A 22397-nucleotide genomic window follows, 5' to 3' on the forward strand; every position below is an offset into this window, starting at 1 on the left:
ATCTATCTATCTATCGTTCTATCGTTCTATCGTTCTATCGTTCTATCGTTCTATCGTTCTATCGTTCTATCGTTCTATCGTTCTATCGTTCTATCTGTCTGTCTGTCTGTCTGGATCCAAATTACTCTGTTATTGTAAGTAGTATATAATGATTTGTAAAAACCTGTTTAAAACCTTTAAAAAACTATAACCTGGAATTGTAAAAATTAGATTTTCATGGAATGGAAATCATTATTTGTTTCTTAATTCATGAATGAATGAACATATGTCTACAATAAGGGAACTCACATGCGACTGGGAATGTCACCAATGACCTGAAACTCATAAAAACTCTCCGGCCAAAGAGTGTGGGAAACTGTGGTACTTTTGTGAGGGGTGGTCGCTTGAGGTTTTGACTCTGGATTAACCACGAGCGCAGTGAATTACTTGGAAAAAGCCACTCACCGTGTCCTGCGAGTTCGGTTCTCCTTGACTACAGCGCGTAATGAGCCACTAAATGAGACAAATAGCCACGGCACATATAATGGGTTCTCCTCTAGTCACCTCCTGTCAGGGAATTCACTAATCTTCCTGTTTAACTCCTAAAGACTTCCATCTTTATACCCACACATGCTCAGACATACTGTCTTTCTGCGGTTTAGTAGAAGGATTCATTAACGCTCTTTGGTAAACATCTATGCTGACCCCTCCCCCCCCCCCAGCCCATATCAGCCGTTTCTAATCCCTGTGAAACCCTCAGTAGTCGGCCAAGACCAAACTTATCGAATGCGTCTAATCCTCTCACACATTTCACTGCGTGACACCTACACATTTGTGCTCTTTTTGTCCTCGCCACTGCAAGCACTAGAAGAGACACTAGTCTGGAGTAGCATTGAGAATCTGTTGACCTGTGTTTCTCGTGATGCCGCCGGTCATTCTTTCAGCGAGCGAGTGGATCGAGTGCCTCTCTAGTGCTGAAGTGTGCTTGTGGATCGCTAGGCAAAATTACATGGAAAGACATCTAGGTCTCTGTTTGTACTGGAGGTTTTCAGGGATGGAGATGCATTGGTTTAATTTAAAGAATAATAGTATGATGCTTAAATAGTTCCTCAAAGATTGTAGCATGAATTTGATCAGTAAGATTTAAAAATATTTTTTTTTTTTTAAAGAAGTCTCTTCTGCTCACCAAGACTGCATTTACATTTACATTTAGTCATTTGGCAGACGCTTTTATCCAAAGCGACTTACAAAGCAGGACTAGATTAAGCGAATCATCATGAAGAGGCAAAAACCAAAGCTACGCAAGGAGTGCTCAAGATACAAAGTTCAGGCATTATTCAGAGTAGCATAAGCCCGATAAGTGAGGTTTTTAGAGGGAAAGGGGAGTTTTTTTTTTTTTTTTTTTTTTTTTATGTGGTTAAGTGCTCACGGAAGAGATGGGTTTTCAGATGCTTTTTGAAGGTTGTCAGGGATTCAGCATTCCGGATGAGGGAGGGGAGAGTGTTCCACCAGCATGGAACTGTGAATGAGAATGTTCTGGAAAGTGATTTTGTGGCTCTCTGCGATGGAACCACGAGACGTCGCTCGTTGACTGATCGTAGGCGTCTGGTAGGGATGTAGACTCGTAGGAATGAGTTAAAGTAGGAGGGAGCTGAGCCTGTGATAGATCGGTAAGCAAGCGTCAATGCCTTGAACTTGATGCGAGCAGCGAGAGGTAGCCAGTGCAGAGAGATGAACAGAGGAGTGACGTGGGCCCTCTTGGGCTCGTTGAAGACAAGACGAGCTGTTTTGACAAGACGAGTCGCATTTATTTGAACTACAGTCAAAACAGCTAAAATTGTGAAATATTTTTATAATTTAAAAGATTCTATGTGAATAAATTGTAAAATGTAATTTATTCCTGTGATCAAAGCTGAATTTTCAGCATCATTACTCCAGTCTTCAGTGTCACATGATCCTTCAGAAATCACTCTAATATGATGATTTGATGCTTAAGAATTGTTTTTTTCTTTCATAAATTCAAAAGAACAGCATTTCATTTTTAAATATATATCTTTTGTAACATTATCAATGCATTTACTGTCACGTTTGATCAATTAAATGCATCCTTTCTGTATAAAAGTATTAATTTGTTTAAATTAAAACCTTACCGACCTCAAACTTTTGAACAGTAGTGTATATTTCAAAGAAAAAAATATATTTTCAGAATTAAATAGATTGAGAATTGAATGTTTACTATTATTTTGTATTTTTTTTAGGCTGGGTCATTTGAGTAAGTTTTAGATTTAAAAATACATTAATCAGTATATATTCACAAAAATATATATCGCTTATGATAAAAGCGCCCTGTTTTACCCCTTCAGATCTGTCTTTCTCTTTCTTTACACGTCTCACCCTCATCACACACTTACACCACAACCCATGACAGGCACATGATGTGTTCGGCTCTCAGACAGACATATTTTTCTCCGCACAACAGTTTTAGGGCAACGTCTCACCCTTCCGCTTGATTCGGCCCCAGTCACCCTGACCCATCTTACCCACACACATCCAAAGCTGTAGTCAGACACTTATTATTTAAAAAGAATCACGCCACAGAGAGCATGCCAGCAATGTGATTTGTGCAAAGCAACAATCGGGGGCCAACATTAACACTCATCAAGTGCCAAAAGAAAAATTGGATTTGTTGAGTTACTGGCCGGGGTGCGAAGAAAGAATGAGGGTCTGACCATCATCACCCTTTTAATTTAATGAAAAGTTTATTTTATTATTGATTTATTCATTCAAATCTCATTCAAATCAAACATTATAGATAAACATTGTGGTAACACTTTACTTAAATCCTTTATTAAAGTATTTTTAATGCACTAATTATTCCTTGAAATCTCATGAATAATTGTAATACAGTTATAATACATTATAGTACTTATGTTGCACCTTTAGAAAGTATAATGCATTAAAACACAATAAACACACAATGACAATAAACCAAATACAGATGTAACAAGGAAACTGCTAAATATTATAATGCATTTTAACTTTGGTTACAAAAAAAAAAAAAATATATATATATATATATACATATTGTAACGATCACCAGCTGGAGTTGCCCTTGAGAGCCACCAGAGGGCACTCCACATAAGACCATTATCACTCTCAAACTACATTTCCCAGAACTCACTGCCTGGACTCATTATCACTGATCACATTCACCTGTACCTCATTCACTGATTGCATTCACCTGTCTCATCTTGTTAGTCTGTCTATTTATACCATGTTCATTCATTCACTCACCGTGAAGTCTTGTTAAGTGTTACACTGCATTTCTGAGCGTTTCCCTGGTTTTCTTGTTTCTTGGTTTTTGATATCTTGCCCTGTTCCCTGGATTACTCTCTTGCCTCTGGTCCCTGGATTACTCTCTTGCCTCTGGTCCCTGCCTGTTTTGTTTGTTTTGTTTGTTTCTTTGTTTTGACTACCTGCCTGTGTATGACCCTAGCCTGTACTTTGGATTACGCCTCTGGATTGCCCCAGCCAATAAAGCTGCATTTGGATCTCCTACTTTGTGTCTCTGAGCAGTTCGTAACAGAAGACTTCGCCAACACTGATCCAGCAGCCAAGTAAGATCCAGATCCATAATGAATCCAGCAGCACAGATCATGCGTCTCCGTCAGGGACACCAGCCCATAGAGGTATACGTCATGGACTTTTTGGAGCTGGCTTGCTTGACATGTATGGACGAGTTATGTCTAATGATCTTTTTTCGTGGAGGACTATCCGAGCCGCTTAGCTCTATAATGCCACTTTATCACCCTAGCTGGACTCTAAAACAGTATGTTGATTTGGCCCTGCAACTCGGTGGTTCGACTTTTTCTGTGGGTTTCACGTCTGCCGAGCCAGAGCTTCACGTCACGTCTGCCGAGCCTGCACTTCACACCAGTCCAGCCGAGCCTGCACTTCACGCCAAATCTGCCGAAGCCAAGGCAGTATGCGTCATGCCCGCCGCCCCTGAGACAGCAAGCGACATGCCCGCCAAGCTAGAGCCTTCACTGCTGGTCTTGTCCAGCACAGAGCCCTCTTCACCGCTGGTCTCGTCCAGCACAGAGCCTTCTTCACTGCTGGTCCAGTCCAGTACAGAGCCCTCTTCATCGCTGGTTCCATCCAGCACAGAGCCCTCTTCGCCGCTGGTCCTGCCCAGCACAGAGCCCTCTTCATCGCTGGTTCCGTCCAGCTCAGAGCCCTCTTCGCCGCTGGTCCTGCCCAGCTCAGAGCCCTCTTCGCCGCTGGTTCCGTCCAGTTCAGAGCCCTCTTCATCGCTGGTCCTTTCCAGCTCAAAGCCCTCTTCATCGCTGGTCCTAACCAGCTCAGAGTCCTCTTCGCCGCTGGTCCTACCCAGCTCAAAGCCCTCGCCGCTGGTCCCGTCAAGCTCAGAGCGCGCTGATCCTGAGCCAGAGACTGTCCACGTCACTTCTGCCGAGCCAGAGACTGTTCACGTCACTTCTGCCGATCCAGAGACTGAGCTTCACGTCACTTCTGCCGATCCAGAGACTGAGCTTCACGTCACTTCTGCCGATCCAGAGACTGAGCTTCACGTCACTTCTGCCGATCCAGAGACTGAGCTTCACGTCACTTCTGCCGATCCAGAGACTGAGCTTCACGTCACTTCTGCCGATCCAGAGACTGAGCTTCACGTCACTTCTGCCGATCCAGAGACTGAGCTTCACGTCACGTCAGCCGATCCAGAGACTGAGCTTCACGTCACGTCAGCCGATCCAGAGACTGAGCTTCACGTCACGTCCGCCCGTCAAGAGTCTCGTCCCGCCGAGACTGAATCTGTTCCTGAGCCTGAATCTGATCCTGATACTGAGCCTGAATCTGTTCCTCTTCCTCTTTCTGCGCCTGTGTCTTCAGACAAGATGGCCGACTCCACGCCTGTGTCTTCGGACAAGATGGCCGACTCCACGCCTGTGTCTTCGGACAAGATGGCCGACTCCACGCCTGTGTCTTCGGACAAGATGGCCGACTCCACGCCTGTGTCTTCGGACAAGATGGCCGACTCCACGCCTGTGTCTTCGGACAAGATGGCCGACTCCACGCCTGTGTCTTCGGACAAGATGGCCGACTCCACGCCTGTGTCTTCGGACAAGATGGCCGACTCCACGCCTGTGTCTTCGGAAAAGATGGCCGCCGCTGAGCCGGTGTCTGTTCCTGTCCCTGAGCCGGTGTCTGTTCCTGTCCCTGAGCCGGTGTCTGTTCCTGTCCCTGAGCCGGTGTCTGTTCCTGTCCCTGAGCCGGTGTCTGTTCCTGTCCCTGAGCCGGTGTCTGTTCCTGTCCCTGAGCCGGTGTCTGTTCCTGTCCCTGAGCCGGTGTCTGTTCCTGTTCCTGAGCCCGTTCATGTTCCTGAACCGTTGGATCCGCCTGAAGGGTCGTCTCCACCCCGGCCGCCTGAAGGGTCGTCTCCGCCCCGGCCGCCTGCACAGCCTGCTCCGCCCCGGCCGCCTGCACAGCCTGCTCCGCCCCGGCCGCCTGCTCAACCTGCTCCGCCCCGGCCGCCTGCACAGCCTGATCCGCCCTGGTCGCCTGCACAGCCTGATCCGCCCTGGTCGCCTGCACAGCCTGCTCCGGCCTGGTCGCCTGCACAGCCTGCTCCGCCTGCACAGCCTGCTCCGCCCTGGCCTGCCGCCCTGCCAGAGTTTTCAGGTCCCCTTCTGCTGCACGGGCCTGGCCCTCCGTCCCGCCCCCGGGTCCGCCTCCGCTCCACCTCCCTCCTGGACAGTTTTAGGAGGGTCTGGAATCCGCTCCTTAAAGGGGGGGCTATGTAACGATCACCAGCTGGAGTTGCCCTTGAGAGCCACCAGAGGGCACTCCACATAAGACCATTATCACTCTCAAACTACATTTCCCAGAACTCACTGCCTGGACTCATTATCACTGATCACATTCACCTGTACCTCATTCACTGATTGCATTCACCTGTCTCATCTTGTTAGTCTGTCTATTTATACCATGTTCATTCATTCACTCACCGCGAAGTCTTGTTAAGTGTTACACTGCATTTCTGAGCGTTTCCCTGGTTTTCTTGTTTCTTGGTTTTTGATATCTTGCCGTGTTCCCTGGATTACTCTCTTGCCTCTGGTCCCTGGATTACTCTCTTGCCTCTGGTCCCTGCCTGTTTTGTTTGTTTTGTTTGTTTCTTTGTTTTGACTACCTGCCTGTGTATGACCCTAGCCTGTACTTTGGATTACGCCTCTGGATTGCCCCAGCCAATAAAGCTGCATTTGGATCTCCTACTTTGTGTCTCTGAGCAGTTCGTAACACATATATACATATACATATACACATATATATATATATATATATATATATATATATATATATATATATATATATATATATATATATATATATATATATATATATATAATATATTTTTTATACAAATATTTAAAAAAAAAATATATATAAAACTTAAAAAAAAATAAAAATAAAAAATATATATATATATATATATATATTTTTTTTTAAATATATATATATAATCCATTAAAATGTTCATTTTGAATACCTTTATAATGCATAAAGACTTTAAGTATAGTGTTACCAACACTTTAAATTTAAAATGTAACACCTTTAAAATTAAATGTATAAAATAAATGAAATATAATTGTGTAATATATTTTTACAATTGTCTAAATTTTTTTATGCAAGTTATATTTAGTTTCTTTAAAACATGCTTTTTTATATATTAAACATTTTTTTTTTCATTTCGTATACAATTTTTACATTCAGTGTATAAATGTATAATGTGAAAAAATGTTAACACACACACACACACACACACACACATATATATATACATTTATAAATTAAGCAACTATCCAGGATGTTCCTCTCAGATTCATTTTGCTAGGGTTAACGAGGAGACGCAGGAGTGCCGGCTGTTCTGTTCTTCTTCAGGTATTTCTAGGGGCTCAGAAAAAGTGCAGCAAAGATATTGTTATAACTGAGGAAGTCGTGCTCAATCCACAGGCTAAAAGATTCCCACAGGGAATGAACCTGTAACCCGACATCAGGTTATTTCTGCATATCTGGCCCTTCTCTCCATCTTCCTCTCTGTCCGTCCTCCTCGTCCTTTTTTCTTAGAATGCATCATTTATAAAAGTTTTTGATTCAAATATATTACTCAGTATATATTCACAAAGATAAATCACTTATGATATCCTCAAGTCATACGCTTCTTTTACAAGAAACAGAAAACATAATAAAACCAAAGGCCATTAAAACTACAATAGTTATGAGTCATTTCCAACATAATGCTCTCTGAGATACTGTTGTTTATACATCATATAAATGCATATGAATTAGCACTGAGCGATTGGAGAATGTGCACAAAGATGATTTTGGGCATCATAAACAGACATAATAGAGAATAATAAAAAGGCAGATGATCTCTCAATGTGCTGTAAGCTCGGATATATGAAGAGCGCTTCAAGGCATCATTGCACCCTTGTATCTTCAAGCTCTTTCTGTCTTGTTATCCTCTTTTTATTTCTCTCTCTCTGGACTGAGGAATCTCTTTAGATCTCTTTGCACACAGATAAAAAGGCATTTCGTATTGGGCTCGCCTGCAGGAACTGCCATTCTCTGCTCCGCCGTGTTCAAAGGGTCTGGGACTCATTTCTGTTAGATTTAGACACTCATAGCATCAACCAGAGAGAATATTGCAACTTTTGACATTTTTATGCAAATGTTAAAGGTACACTACTGTGCAAAAACATAAAAAAAAAAAAAAAAATCATGTTTTTGAAAGAAGTTTCTTCTGCTCACTAAGGCTGCTTTTATTTGATCAAAAATACAGTAAAAACAGTAATATTGTAAAATATTGTAATATCATTTAAAATATATTTTAAAGTGTTATTTATTCCTGTGATCAAAGCTGAATTTTCAGCATCATTACTTCAGTCTTTAGTGTCACATGATCCTTCAGAAATCATTTTAATATGATGATTTGGTGCCCAAGAAACACTTCTTATTATTAGAAATGTTGGAGAAAAATATCCTCCACAGCTTCACAACACCAGCAGCCTGAAGCGCTGATACAAGACATGATGGATCCATGCTTTAGTGTTGTTTACACCAAACTCTGACCCTGCAATCTGAATGTTGCAGCAGAAATCAAGACTCATCAGACCAGACAATGTTTTTCCAATCTTCTATTGTCCAGTTTTGATGAGTCTGTGTGAATTGTTGCCTCAGTTTGCTGTTCTCATCTGACAGGAGTGGCATCGGTGTGTGTTCTGGGTCTGCTTCAAGGTTTGACGTGTTCAGAGATGCTCTTCTGCAGACCTCGAGTGGTTATTTGAGTTACTGTTGCCTTTCTATCAGCTGAACCAGTCTGGCCTCCTCTGACCTCTGGCATCAACAATGCATTTTCAGCCCATTCTCTGTAAACCCGATGGTTGTGTTTGAAAATCCCAATAGATCAGCAGATTCTGAAATACTCAGACCAGCGCGTCTGGCACCAACAACCATGCCACATTCAGTCACTTAAATCAGCTGTCTTCCCCATTCTGACGCTCAGTTTGATCTTCAGTAGATCATCTCAACCAAACCTACATGCATTGAGTTGCTGCCATGTGATTGGCTGATTAGATATTTGTATTAATAAGCAGTTGAACAGGTGTACCTAATAAAGTGGCCAGTAAGTGTATATTGAACAGTTTAAAAGGACAAACTTGTGTAGCACTTCTGTTTTATTAACTTGTAGACATTGACTTCGATGCTATGCTATCCAAAGAACAACAAAATCTATATTTTTTTTAATTTAATAACTTTCCCTTGAACCGTTTCTCACATCTTTTCTCTGTCTTTCTTCCAGAAACCGTGGACTCCCTGGTGCGTCAGGCGGAGAACCACACTCACACCGTCCTCCTCCACACGTACCGGGACCTGGCCGGTCCGGCGGCGGCTCCCGTGGGGGAGTTTTTCACAGATGTGGGGCTGTTCGTGTTGGGCTCCGAGCTCAGCCTGGAAGAAGCTTCGCAGCGCTTTTTCGACGCCCTGTTCCCTCTCGTTTACGAGCGACTGGTCGAGCCGGGTCTGTCCCGCTTGTCTCCGGCGTACGCCGAGTGTGTCCGCGCTGCGTGTCGGGATCTGGTGCCGTACGGTGGATACCCGGGCCGTCTCGCCACACACATCTCCCGCGCCTCTCTGCCGGGACGAGTGTTTCTGCAGGCGCTTCACCTGGGCATCGAGGTCATCAACACCACCGACCATATTCAGCTCAGCCGTGAATGCAGGCGTGGCCTTCTGAGGATGAGCTACTGTCCACACTGCCAGGGTCTGACCACCAGCAAGCCCTGCATGGGCTACTGCCTCAACGTGGTCCGAGGGTGTCTCGCCAGCCTGGCCGAAGTGGACGCCCACTGGAGGGAGTTCGTGCGGTCGCTAGAGACCCTCTCCGCCCGCATGCACGGGGCACAAGACCTGGAGCAAGTGCTTCTGGGAGTCCACGGGATGGTGAGGGACGCAGTGGCCCACGCACAGAGGAACGGACCCCGGCTTTCTGCTCAGGTACTAAGCACAGGTTGTAGGATCCGAAGTGATCATGCATAAGACGTCACTACTGATGCAAATGAGTTGACTCCAGGTTTCTCATGGTCAAATGACCCTCGATAAATTGCATCAGCTGTTGTCATTTTGATATATTCTTTGATGCAAAGAAGTATTTTACTGTTGGGAACATTTACATTTACTCTTATGCATTTGGTAGATGCTTTTATGCAAAGTATGCTTCTTATCAGTTCATGCATTCCCTGGGAATCGAACCCATGACCTTGCTGTTGCTAACGCCATACTCTACTATTGGAGATACAGGAATGTATATTTATATCAGTATATGTACTGTATATGAATATTTAATATATGTGGATGTTTCTTCATCTAGGCACTTTTGCCAGGACTTTTTGAAAATTAAATATTTAGAGTAAAAAATTAAATTAAATAAAAAATAACTTATTTAAATAAGACTAATTTCATATCTATCCTTTTTATGTATTCTAAGTACAAATTAGTAAATAATATTTTCCCAGTTCTGGCATAATTTGACTTTTTAAAAAAAAAAAAAAAATAAATAAATAAAAAAAAAAAAAAAAAAAAATATATATATATAGCCTATATATATATATCTTTATTAGGGGCCAAATTGTTTCAGTGTGGTGTAAATGATGGAGGACAAACATAAAAAGATGATGTAAATTATTATTTAATCTTTCACTTTTGTTTAGATCATCTTAATTTTAAATATCTGATCATTTATATTCTTAAAATATATGTTTCATAAGTTTAAAGTTTCTGGGACAAGAGTAAATCAATGAAATCTACATATAATTCAGCTGAAAAGTATTACATAAAAATTATAAAAAGTGTAGTTTTGACATGTTCTCCATAACATTAAATAAATATATATATATATATATATATATGTATATGTATATGTGTATATATATATATATATATGAGAACAGGGCATAAAAGTATGCAATGTTGAAGAAAAATACATAAATGAAGTCCTCAGGAAAAGCCCTATTCAAGCTGTAAGTCATTTTGGCTGGAATAAATTGATGCATTTGCCAGTTCAGTTTTTCACAAAATTTCTGAAGCGACTATATGGCAACATGTGACATGTGAGATTTAGAATTTAATTGAGTCTATAAAACCCTGAAGACTCAATGTTCATTTACTTTTATGGCTGTGGCTCGTCCAAAAGACTTGCATTCACAATTAGGTAAACACTAAACCTAAACACTGGCCTTTGCACTTCTGCAATTTCCATGCCTTGAAAATTCCTCAAGCCGTGTCTCAAAAGCCAGTGTGTGTAACTACAGCTCGGACGGCGTGGAATGCGGGACGGCCTGAACATCAGTTGCTCGCAGTCACACACACACACACACACACACATGCCATGATGCTGCCAGCGAGCCCAGAACATGCCCAAAATACCCTCGGTGTGGGCAGCTGCCGAGACACGGCCGACCGCGCTGATGTGTTCTGGCCACATGCAGACTGAGTTTGCCAGAAACCATAGTGGGCTTCTGTGGGATCCAGTACGCATGTTTTCAGATCGTGTTGTGCTGTGCTGAAATGTTTGCAGACAGTGTGTGTGTGTGTGTGTGCAAGCAGAAATAAGCCTTTAAACCGCATGGCTTTGTCAGCTATTGGGTGACACTTGATCTTCAGGGGTCGGGGTGTGGAACTGGATCAGAATCAAGTCTCTAATAAGGTGTTGTCATTGGTTAGGGTCAGTGTGGGACATCACGGCTAGTATTAGACCAATAAAAGCACTCCATATGACCCGTTTCATTTAAGAGGGATGAGGATCTTCATAAAACACTACAAATACCTATTATTGTCTGTTTTAGTCACTGCAAAAATGCTTTTCTTACTTAGTATTTTTGTCTGGTTTCCAGTCCAAATATCAAAAAATTCTTAAATCAAGATGCATTTACTAGATAAGTAAAGTTAGTTAAGATATTATGTCTTGTTTTCCGGGGGAATTAATCAAAATGAAGTGAGTCTGATTTAAACAAGCAAAATTATCTGTTTATGGGGTAAGAAAAATAATCTTAATTCATTATTTTTCTTAACCCATGGACAGATAATTTTGCTTGTTTTAAGCAAAAACTCACTTAATTTTAATTTATTTCCCCAGAAAATAAGACATAATATCTTATGGCATTTACTACTTTAGTAAATGCATCTTGATTTAAGAATTTTTTTTGATATTTGGACTGGAAACAAGACAAAAATACTAAGCAAGAAAAGCATTTTTTGAAGTGGTCTCACATTGTGTTGGACAGTATGACCAAAATATTATATCACAGTATGAGTAATTGTACATATGGCCTACATACCATAATATAGTTATTTTTGCTGGAAATTCAATTAAAGCCATGTGGTAATGCATGTTTTTATGTATTACCACATGCCTAAATATGTGAGAATTGAAAGATTGTTCATCTCATTTGATTATTTCTCAATGAATTTAGAACTTGATGGACACAAAACTATATATCTATTTCTATATCTATATCTATATCTATATATCGATATCTATATCTGTATATATATATATATAGATATATCTATATCTATATCTATATATCTATATATATATATATATATATATATATAGTTTTGTGTCCATCAAGTTCCAAATTGCTGCTATATATATATATATATATAATTTATTTTTTTAAATATTAATATTTTTATTAACTAACAACTAATAATAGTTGTATATAATTAATATTATAATATTTAAAAGTGATATTAATGTGATAAATTAATATTTTGTGTAATAATATTTTTTTTTTATCTATACATTAATAAAATGTTATTTTCAAAAAATAAATACAGTATAAATTGGTCTTTGTATATATAATGTATTATATATTATATTATATATTATTAATATTATTATATATACAAAGACATATTTATTATTTATTATACAAAGACATATTTATTATTTATTATAGAATTTAATTTAATTTAAGTAATACAGTTTTGACTCTGAATGAACTACAGACTGAGTCACGTTTGTCCTTTTCAAAATCCAAAGTCCTGTAGAAAGAAATGCTCTCTATTCCTCTCACTTGTACAGTCCAGCCCCAGATCATCATTAGAGAAACCGGCTCAAAGTTGACCTTTCAGAGGCAACGAGATTGTGAATCCCATGAGTTAAAAAACAGCATCGCCTAGTGGCTGATCATGATACTACACCCACATCAACACCTTCTGAGTCTGACCTGCAAACTGAGCTTCGGCCACTATAACCAACACGCCGGCGGATGTGTTAGAACTGTGAATAACGTGTGTGTGTGTGTGTGTGTGTGACTTCTGCAGGTGCACAAGGTGTGTGGTCACCCCAGCAGAGAGCGGGAACAGGTGAGCAGCGTTCAGGACAGCAGAGACTCCATTCCTCTGAAGGCAGTGGGCAGAAACACAGAGGACACTCTCAGCAACTGGAGGAGGTGAGTCTGGAAACCACATCAACACACTGTACACACACTCATACACAGCCAAAGCTCTGGACGTAGCGAATATTTTTTATTTGATTTTTTTTTTTTACTATTTTCAAACATGTCTTAATACCATATAATCTCCCATATACGTATATCATACCATATAAATTGGACTTTTGTACATACATGATGAATATAAATATTTTACATATTAATATATTTTGATTAATCATTATTTTAGTATTTCTGAAAACATGTTTTAATAATAATAATAATAATAATAATATCATTAATATAAATGGCCAAAGAGAAAAACATATTTTATAAAATAAATACAATATAAATTGGTCTTTGTGCATATATAATGTCTAGAAATATTTTATATATTAATATAATATTTAAAATAATTAATATTCTGTATAATATTGTGAAAAATGTCTTAATAATAATATTAATGTTAAATATTATATAATTACTTTTTGTCTCACACTAAGGAATAATGGGTAATGGGTCTTTATACATGTATCATTTATATTTATATTGTATATGTTAATATAATATTTCATGTATAATGGTAACTATGTTTTAATATTAATAACTTTAATTTTTACTCACATAATATTTTTAATTAATATTTTATATACCAAGGGGATACAAGATATTCAAAATATAAATGAAAATATAGGCTAGGTCTTTTTAAAACCATGCTTTAAGACAGTGGATTGATTTGTTTAGTGTTATTTCTAGATCCTGCATAAGGATGTGTGTGTATGCTGAAGCAGCGTGAGCATTAAACAGCTGTGTTAGTGCGCCATCTACTGGACAGACACTGACACACACTCATCTGTGTGTCTCCAGAGACTTCCTCAGCAGTCTGCGTCTGTACCGCACGTTCTACGGTGGCCTGGCGGACCTGCTGTGTGGGAGCGACCTGGGCACTGGAGACGGGCTGGCCTGCTGGAACGGAGCTGAAGTTGACAAAGGGTACAAATCTTCTCAGATCTTCTCAGATCTTCTCAAATCTTCTCAAATCTTCTCAGATCTTCTCAGATCTTCTCAAATCTTCTTCCTGTCGCTGCATTCAGTCATCATCATGTCCACCAGCAGCGCATCAATCAGAAATCTTTCTTTAGGTGTGAATAAAGGACAATCCCCCCCAAAGCGATTTTCTTATATACGCATGTCTGTACTTTATCTATCTATCTATCTATCTATCTATCTATCTATCTATCTATCTATCTATCTATCTATCCATGTATCCACCTATCCACCTCTATCTATCTATCTATCTATCTATCTATCTATCTATCTATCTATCTATCTATCTATCTATCTATCTATCTATCTATCTATCCACCCATCCATCCATCCATCCACCTCTACCTATCTACCTCTATCTACATCTATCTATCTATCTATCTATCTATCTATCTATCTATCTATCTATCTATCTATCTATCTATCTATCTATCTATCTATCTATCCACCCATCCACCCATCCATCCACCTCTACCTATCTACCTCTATCCACCTCTACCTATCTATCTATCTATCTATCTATCTATCTATCTATCTATCTATCTATCTATCTATCTATCTATCTATCTATCTATCCACCTCCACCCATCCATCCATCCATCCATCCATCCATCCATCCATCCATCCATCCATCCATCCATCCACCTCTACCTAACTACCTCTACCTATCTATCTATCTATCTATCTATCTATCTATCTATCTATCTATCTATCTATCTATCTATCTATCTATCTATCTATCTATCTATCCACCCATCCACCCATCCATCCACCTCTACCTATCTACCTCTATCTACATCTATCTATCTATCTATCTATCTATCTATCTATCTATCTATCTATCTATCTATCTATCTATCTATCTATCTATCTATCTATCCACCTCTACCTATCCACCCATCCACCCATCCACCCATCCATCCATCCATCCACCTCTACCTATCTACCTCTATCCACCTCTACCTATCTACCTCTATCTATCTATCCATCCATCCATCCATCCATCCATCCATCCATCCATCCATCCATCCATCCATCCATCCATCCATCCATCCATCCATCCATCCATCCATCCATCCATCCATCCATCCATCCATCCATCCATCCATCCATCCACCTATCCACCTCTACCTATCCACCTCTATCTATCTATCTGGTTCCTGGTTAAATCTCTAAGATTCGAGCCATAAACCTTCACTGTTGCTTTGATAAAGACTCTTAAGCCCATTTTAGTCCTATAATTAATGTACTACAAATTGCTTTGGAAAATCGTGTATGCTGAATGACTCTATATCCTACTGTAAGTACAGGAACGCATTTAGGTCTGATATGTCATTTAAATTCAGTGCTTGCTCTTTACTGATATTTATATGAACAGTAGATTTTTAGGGAGGAAAGCCTGCGTGACGGAAACCCTTCTGCATTAACATTTTATCTGTCCATTTTCATGCTCAGTCGCTGATTTCTAAGCTTTTAGTTTGCATATTTCCAGTATTACACTTGCAGGTTTTTTTTTTTTCCAACTCTGATTTTAAAGTGATTTACACAATTTGCTAAAATATTTCATGCTTTAAGTAATCTCTTTATGTGCATCATTGTAATATGACCAAAAGTTTTAACATAAATCATATAAACAATAAGAATAATAACTAATAATAAGAATAATAATTGTTGTTAATATTAATATAATTTATAATGAACTAATTTAAGTGGTTTCCTCATTTCCTCATTTGTCAAGATATGTTGCATTTTAATTAACCAATAATAATACTAATGTATAATAAAATAATAGTAGTAATATTAGTTTTATTTAACTCATTTCACCATTGGCATTTCTTTTGCGATCTAACAAGCTCCCGGGGCGTTTGGGAAATCCTGGGTTGCATTATATAAGCGTAACACTTTCTGAAAAAGTGTGTGTATGGCCACTCGTCATTGCACAGATGTATCCTCTCGTGACGTGTGATGGTTTCCGCCTGTGTAATTAATGATTCTGTACAGTGGTGGTCTGTGTTGGCATTTGTCCCGCTCAGCATAAACAGCTTTATAAGTGACTGACCAGCTGTTAGTAGATCCTCCTCTCCTCCTCTCCTCCTCTCCTCCTCTCCTCTACACTCAATCCATCTCCTCACTGCTCCAGTCTCACCTGGCCTGTCATCGCCACAACACTCCCATAAATTCATCCCCGGTGGTATTTCCTCCCACCTGTCATCCGCTGCCAGATGGCAGGTGGGACCGTATTTCAGAGGAGAGGACGGGTTATCGTCCACGAGTAAACGCTGACAGGACGGACAGTAATTACCGGCGTCTGCGTTTAGAGGCGGCCTCTAGTGGACACTGAGGAACATGGGATTTGATGATGATTAATCAAGCTTATTTGTGACAATGGACCACAAAACCAGTCACATGGGTACATTTTTTGAAATTGAGATTTATACATAACCTGAAAGCTGAATAAATAAGCTTTCCATTGATGTATATATATTTATAATATTTGGACGAGATACAACTATTTGAAAATCTGGAATCTGAGGGTGCAAAAAATCGAAATATTGAGAAAATCGCTTTAAAGTTGTCCATTTATGTTCGCGATTCTGCTTCATTCACTCACAAAAATAAATGTTTTACATATTTACGGTAGGAAATTTACAAAATATCTTCATGGAACATGATCTTTACTTAATATCCTAATGATTTTTGGCTTAAAAGAAAAATCTATAATTTTGACCCATACAATGTATTGTTGGCTATTGCCACAAATATACCCGTGCGACTTATGACTGGTTTTGTGATCCGAAAATATTGGAAATTTTGGTCAAATATTGGAAATTTTGCGACCACTTATATTTGCAAAGTAATCATTATTTGCATATTTATGAATAAATAAGTTGTTCTGTTCATATTTAATTGATGCTTTGAACAAACTGATTTTGCTACCATATAGGCTAAGGTTGCACTCTTAAACATTTATATACATTAAATGATAAATTATGGTGTTTTCACCCTATTTCAAATAAAAATACAGTACCAAAATGAAGTTATAGAGCGACTAGGTTAAATATTGCCTCAGAAAAAAAGAATAAAACTAAAACAAACTTATGAAATGTGTGTAAAAAAGCATGGAATGGTACTAAACGGTATTTAATGCAAAATATAAAACGTACTGTAAGACATTTAAATGAACCATTACTGTTTTGGTCTAGCGATCGTGTTAATAGTTTGCTTCAAATAAATGATGAAGGCCGTGGAAAAAGAGAAGTAAATTAAGATTTTGAAGATGTTTTTTGGACATACAGTAGTACATAGTAAAATCATGAGCTTCTCAACTATGATGTTCTTTGAAGCACTTTGAAGTAAATACCATGGTACACTGAGGTAAACAGTTTCATAGTAGCCGAAATAACACCTGATACCATCACTGTACTCTGTTATTCCATGTTTTTATCATAGTACTTTTTTTTTTTTCTTTTTTTTTTTTTTTTACGAGTAAGCCTAGAATAAAATCCATAATGAATCAGGTTATGATTGCTTTGGGAATATTGTAATATTCTCTCCAACAGAGGCCAGTATCAGACACGTTTAAGCCATTCGTCTTTAGAGCTCTCTTTGATTAATCCGGTCTCTTTAAGACTATGGAGGAACACGGGGATCTTTGTTTTACTGCGATAGATGGCCCACTTGTCTCACTCCAGACTGACTTTGTCACAGCGGTCTACTTATGTATGGCAGTCCCATCCTCCATCGTACCTCAGGCTCCAGAGGTAACGGTGATAAATAACCAGCCGGCCCCAGGCCCCACATCTGCCAGGAGAGAGGGATAAAAAGGACAAATAAAACAGGACGGAGGGCGACAGACTGATTTACCAAGGCCATTCAGACGTAAAAGGAACGGTTTGGGCCCTGGTCACTGAAAGGGTCGCGGTGCATGTCTGAGAGCGAGGGCCAAACGGACACCAGCCATTAGGATCGACGACGCCGTAGCTTTGATGAATGAGAGCAGACACAGAAGGAAAGGCGAACTTGCGACCTTAATGTTATTTAAGGAAAGCTCACTCGTCAGGGTGTAATGAAAGCAGGAGGGCTGATTTTTGCTCTTTTATTTATGATACAGATTCAGATGAGTCAAATTGGATGGGACAAAACTGGGATCATATATGATATGGAATTTTTATTTAAAAAAAATAATATAATAATTAATACTATATGCTTGTGATTATAATGCTAGTTTATGTGGCCAATCAATAAAGTTTCGGAAACTGAAACGTTAAATTATAAATGAATTTATCTGTATTTAAAATAATACATTGTGACATTACCATACCATTGCCCCCCCCCCCCCCCCCCCCCCCACACACACACACACATACACACTTCAAGTTTTTGTTGCTGTAATGCAAAAAAACAAAACAAATGCAATACATAAATAATAATAAGCACATATTTAAAAAATTTTTTATTTAATGTCTATTATTTAAGCATATCATATTAATGTTTACACTACCTTAAATTTATGCAGATTAAAAGTAACAATTATAATAATAAAAATCTACATTGAAAGTTAGTTACCTAAAAAAGAAACTTAAAACATCCATATGCACAAAATAATGAGAATTTGAGAGGATTTCTATAAAATGAATACAAAAATTCTTAATATATTTTAAAAAAAAAATGTTTTTAGAAACATTTAAATGTAACATTAACCTTTTTTGAATTAGTTATGTGTCTGTAATGTCATGAAGATGACGTTTTGTCTTCATGCATTATCCCTGTAAGCATTTTCTCTAAAGTCAGTGGAAAATGACAAATTATTCAGGTATAATGTGACCTTGTAGAATATTAATGCATGCTGATGATCATATAAAACATAATTGTATTTTGGGGTTAACCTTGCAGCTGTTGCAGATTGTACAGTAGATAGTATCTTGCTATGAATTTCGGTTATGCTACAAAATCAGTATTCAACTACATTTTTATATTTTCTGAAGAGTGTTGTTCGCTTATGCAAAACTAGCTGCTTTGATGCTGGGTTGTTGTGGGTGGTTACTAGGGTGTTGCTATGCAAAGTGGTGATGGGACATTTCATGAAGGTGTTCCTCAATATTTTATTGCTCACGTGTTTTGTAACCACGTGCTTTGATGCCGCCCAAAGCGATCTTATGGATCTTACAGAGTTATTTATGATATGTAAACGCATACAATGTGAACTCATGATCCGTTTTCAAAAAAAAATGTTGCTTGTGGACAGCTTCTGATAAAACGGCCAAAAGCTTCTTTCCTCCGGCTGACACGTACCTTTGTCAGCAGGTAGTGTTGGTTTCCCAACAGGCTTTGTTCTTCTGTTCTTGTGGCATTAAAGAGAATCACAGGCTTTGCTGTCAGTTCTCTCTCTATGCTGGTCAAATATACAAACATTTGCTTAGGGCACTTATTTTTCCAGACTTGTATGACTTGCTTTCTTCTTCGAAACACAAAAGATTTTTATTTTTTGGGCAAACTGTCCTTATCCCTTCAATATTGATCTCATTGTGCACCATCCATCCATCCATCCATCCATCCATCCATCCATCCATCCATCCATCCATCCATCCATCCATCCATCCATCCATCCATCCATCCATCCATCCATCCATCCATCCATCCATCCATCCATCCATCCATCCATCCATCCATCCATCCATCCATCCATCCAGATTCGTTAAGTTAATTGTTTATATGATTTGCAGAGGTGGACAAAGTACACAACTTCCTTACTTGAGTGAAAGTACAGATACTACTGGTAAAATATTACTCTGTTACAAGTAAAAGTTGTAAAGACTGATTTTTATTTAAGTAAAAGTACAGAAGTACTCATTTTTAACTTAAAGTACTTAAGTATCAAAAGTAAAAAGTAAATGTCAATGCATTGTCTTATTATTGTTGCATTGTTGTATGTAATACTTACAGTACCTTATGCCTCTGAATCTATGCCTGCCTACCCTCATATCACATTTATTTCTAGAACACAGTTCCAGTAGTGGGATTGAATGTGAGATTGAATAAGTCACTCAATAACGTCCACAATGGTTTCCGACACCCAATGGTTTCTGTTCCCTCAAATAGTGCCCTATAAAGTTTTTTGGCTTTTAGTATTAATATGTTAGCCTTACTGTTATCTATAAGCTAGTGCGCTCCAAAACAATGACAAAATTCACATTTAGGAGACCAAACCTAACGTTGAAAATGAAAATCAGGTTGATGTCAGAATCCAACGTCAGATTGACTTTAATCTCCAACGTTGGACAGACGTTCCAACCAAAATCCAACGTCGGATGCTGACGTCAATACAACGTCGGGTTCAGACGTCAATACAACGTCGGGTTCAGATGTCAATACAATGTCGGGTTCAGATGTCAATACAACGTCGGGTTCAGACGTCAACCCGACTTTCATTTCCAACCAAAATGCAACCTCTGCAACCAAAATCATCCCCTGACTGACGTTACTACTTTCTACTCAAGGACCTCGACACAAATGTAGTGTAAAAAGTAAAAAGAGTAAAAAGTGTAAAGAGTAAAAAGTACAATATTTGTCTTTCAAGTTAAAGTAAAAAGTTTCCAGAGAAAATAATACTCAAGTAAAGTACAGATACTCAAAAAGTGTACTTAAGTACAGTCCTCAAGTAAATGTACTTTGTTACTGTCCACCTCTGATGATTTGTATTCCTAACGTCGACTTCTGTCGAATTGCTCCACGTTGGCAGTGCTAAAGCTGGATTTAGAGTCTCAGGCTGTTTGTTTGTGGCTTGTTTGCAGCTGAAGACGTTTGTGTTTGATGAGCGAAATTTCAATTCCTGCCCAGACGATCCACAAGCACTCAAACACACACAAAATCAACAAGATCACCAGCGTTCCTCCATGTTTTATTCATGATGATTACACTCGGTGCTGCAATCACCCTTCCCATCCATTCTCCGCAATCCTTTCACTCCCTCCAGATGTTTATTTATAGTTATTTATAAATTAGACCATTACAATTTTGTCAAACTGCTTCGTTCATATGTTAGGCTAATAAGCTGCCGGCATGACCTTGAGATCGATGTGAATATGAAACACATTTGGATCTTCAATTGCTGGCAGATCATCTGCCTTTGCACGTTTAAATGTAATAAATAATTGTCTCGTTGAATCAATTTGGATTAAAAACCATCCAAACAAGACTACTATGATGGACGTATTCACTATTTTAACCAGTTTTGCACACCAAGACTGCGGTGAACTCTCCAGCCTGGCGGACTGGATGAAAAGACGAGAATTCATTCTTCCGGAAACTTCTGCCGACAGTCGACACGTCAGTCACTTTACTCTGGCTTCTCCCTCAGTGATGTTTCATTTCGCTCCAGAAGCTGAGATTGAATTTCCTGTGGTGATGTACACATATCCGCTGTAAGGAATATCAAGGTGCTTCAGGAAGAGTTCAGAGCTCCTGTGAGCGTCGCGCGGGGAAATTCAGGGTTATTGTGAAGAGCAGAAATTAAATCATACTGACATATCTATGTGTGAGAAGTTCTTTCATCGACCCACATGACCATGCTCACCTTATATCACCTCTCATCGCTGTCTTTTTTTATTTATTTATTGCATTCTGATCCATTTCATCCACCTACTTTCTTTATAAAATAAAAAAAAATAAAAAACCCAGATGCATTAGTCTTGACAATTTATTGCAATTATTGTTATCAACAGACATAATGTAATATTTTTGATGTACTATTAAGATATTTTTTAATAATATCTACTCCAAAGAAGTCACGAAGGATCAACACGATATTCAATATTATTTATTTATTTATCTGTTTGTTTGTAGTGTTTTGAGTTGTCAGTTGCCTTGGGGTCTCATACCTCAAACTGAACATATAGATAAAGAACATAAAATAGTTTGATGATATAGTTCACCCAAAGTTTTCTCTTTTTTTTTCTTTTTTTTTTTTTTTGTGGTTAAATAAAAATAATTAAATTAAATTGTTTATAATCTTGCCTCCCACTGTGACTCGAGTCTAAACTGTAGTATGGCAAGAAGATGAGTAAATAATGAGTGAACTATCCCTTTAATGCTTCTAAAATCACTCCCCATAAAATAAAGAATGAGCACACATAACCCTTTACTTGATGTTTTGAAGGCTTTATTTTACAGCACAAAAGGCATTGTTAATGAGTGACCTCTGCTGCGCCGTCCCATTTCTCCTCTTCAGTCTGTTTAGCATAAATGATTACAGCGAGCATGTGGGCGACCGCATCCACTTCCAGGATTAATGCCTCGCGCTCCCACAGACACCGCACTCCAGTGCCCGGCTCTCCCTCGGCTCCCCGAGCTCCCGTTTCC

The 22397-nt window shown here is 38.9% G+C and overlaps 1 protein-coding gene across 1 annotated transcript in view; it reads left to right on the plus strand.

The window, feature by feature from the left end:
* gpc5a (glypican 5a) overlaps nt 1-22397 on the plus strand; it is a 172338-nt gene that overhangs the window by 47080 nt on the left and 102861 nt on the right. Inside the window, exons 3-5 of the mRNA XM_084105848.1 lie at nt 8855-9549; nt 12883-13010; nt 13860-13985. Of these exons, the coding sequence (XP_083961974.1) occupies nt 8855-9549; nt 12883-13010; nt 13860-13985 (949 nt within the window). The remainder of the gene's footprint in view (nt 1-8854; nt 9550-12882; nt 13011-13859; nt 13986-22397) is intronic.

The sequence above is a fragment of the Abramis brama genome (assembly GCF_963993115.1).
Source record: "Abramis brama genome assembly, chromosome: 2".
Lineage (NCBI taxonomy): Eukaryota > Metazoa > Chordata > Actinopteri > Cypriniformes > Leuciscidae > Abramis > Abramis brama.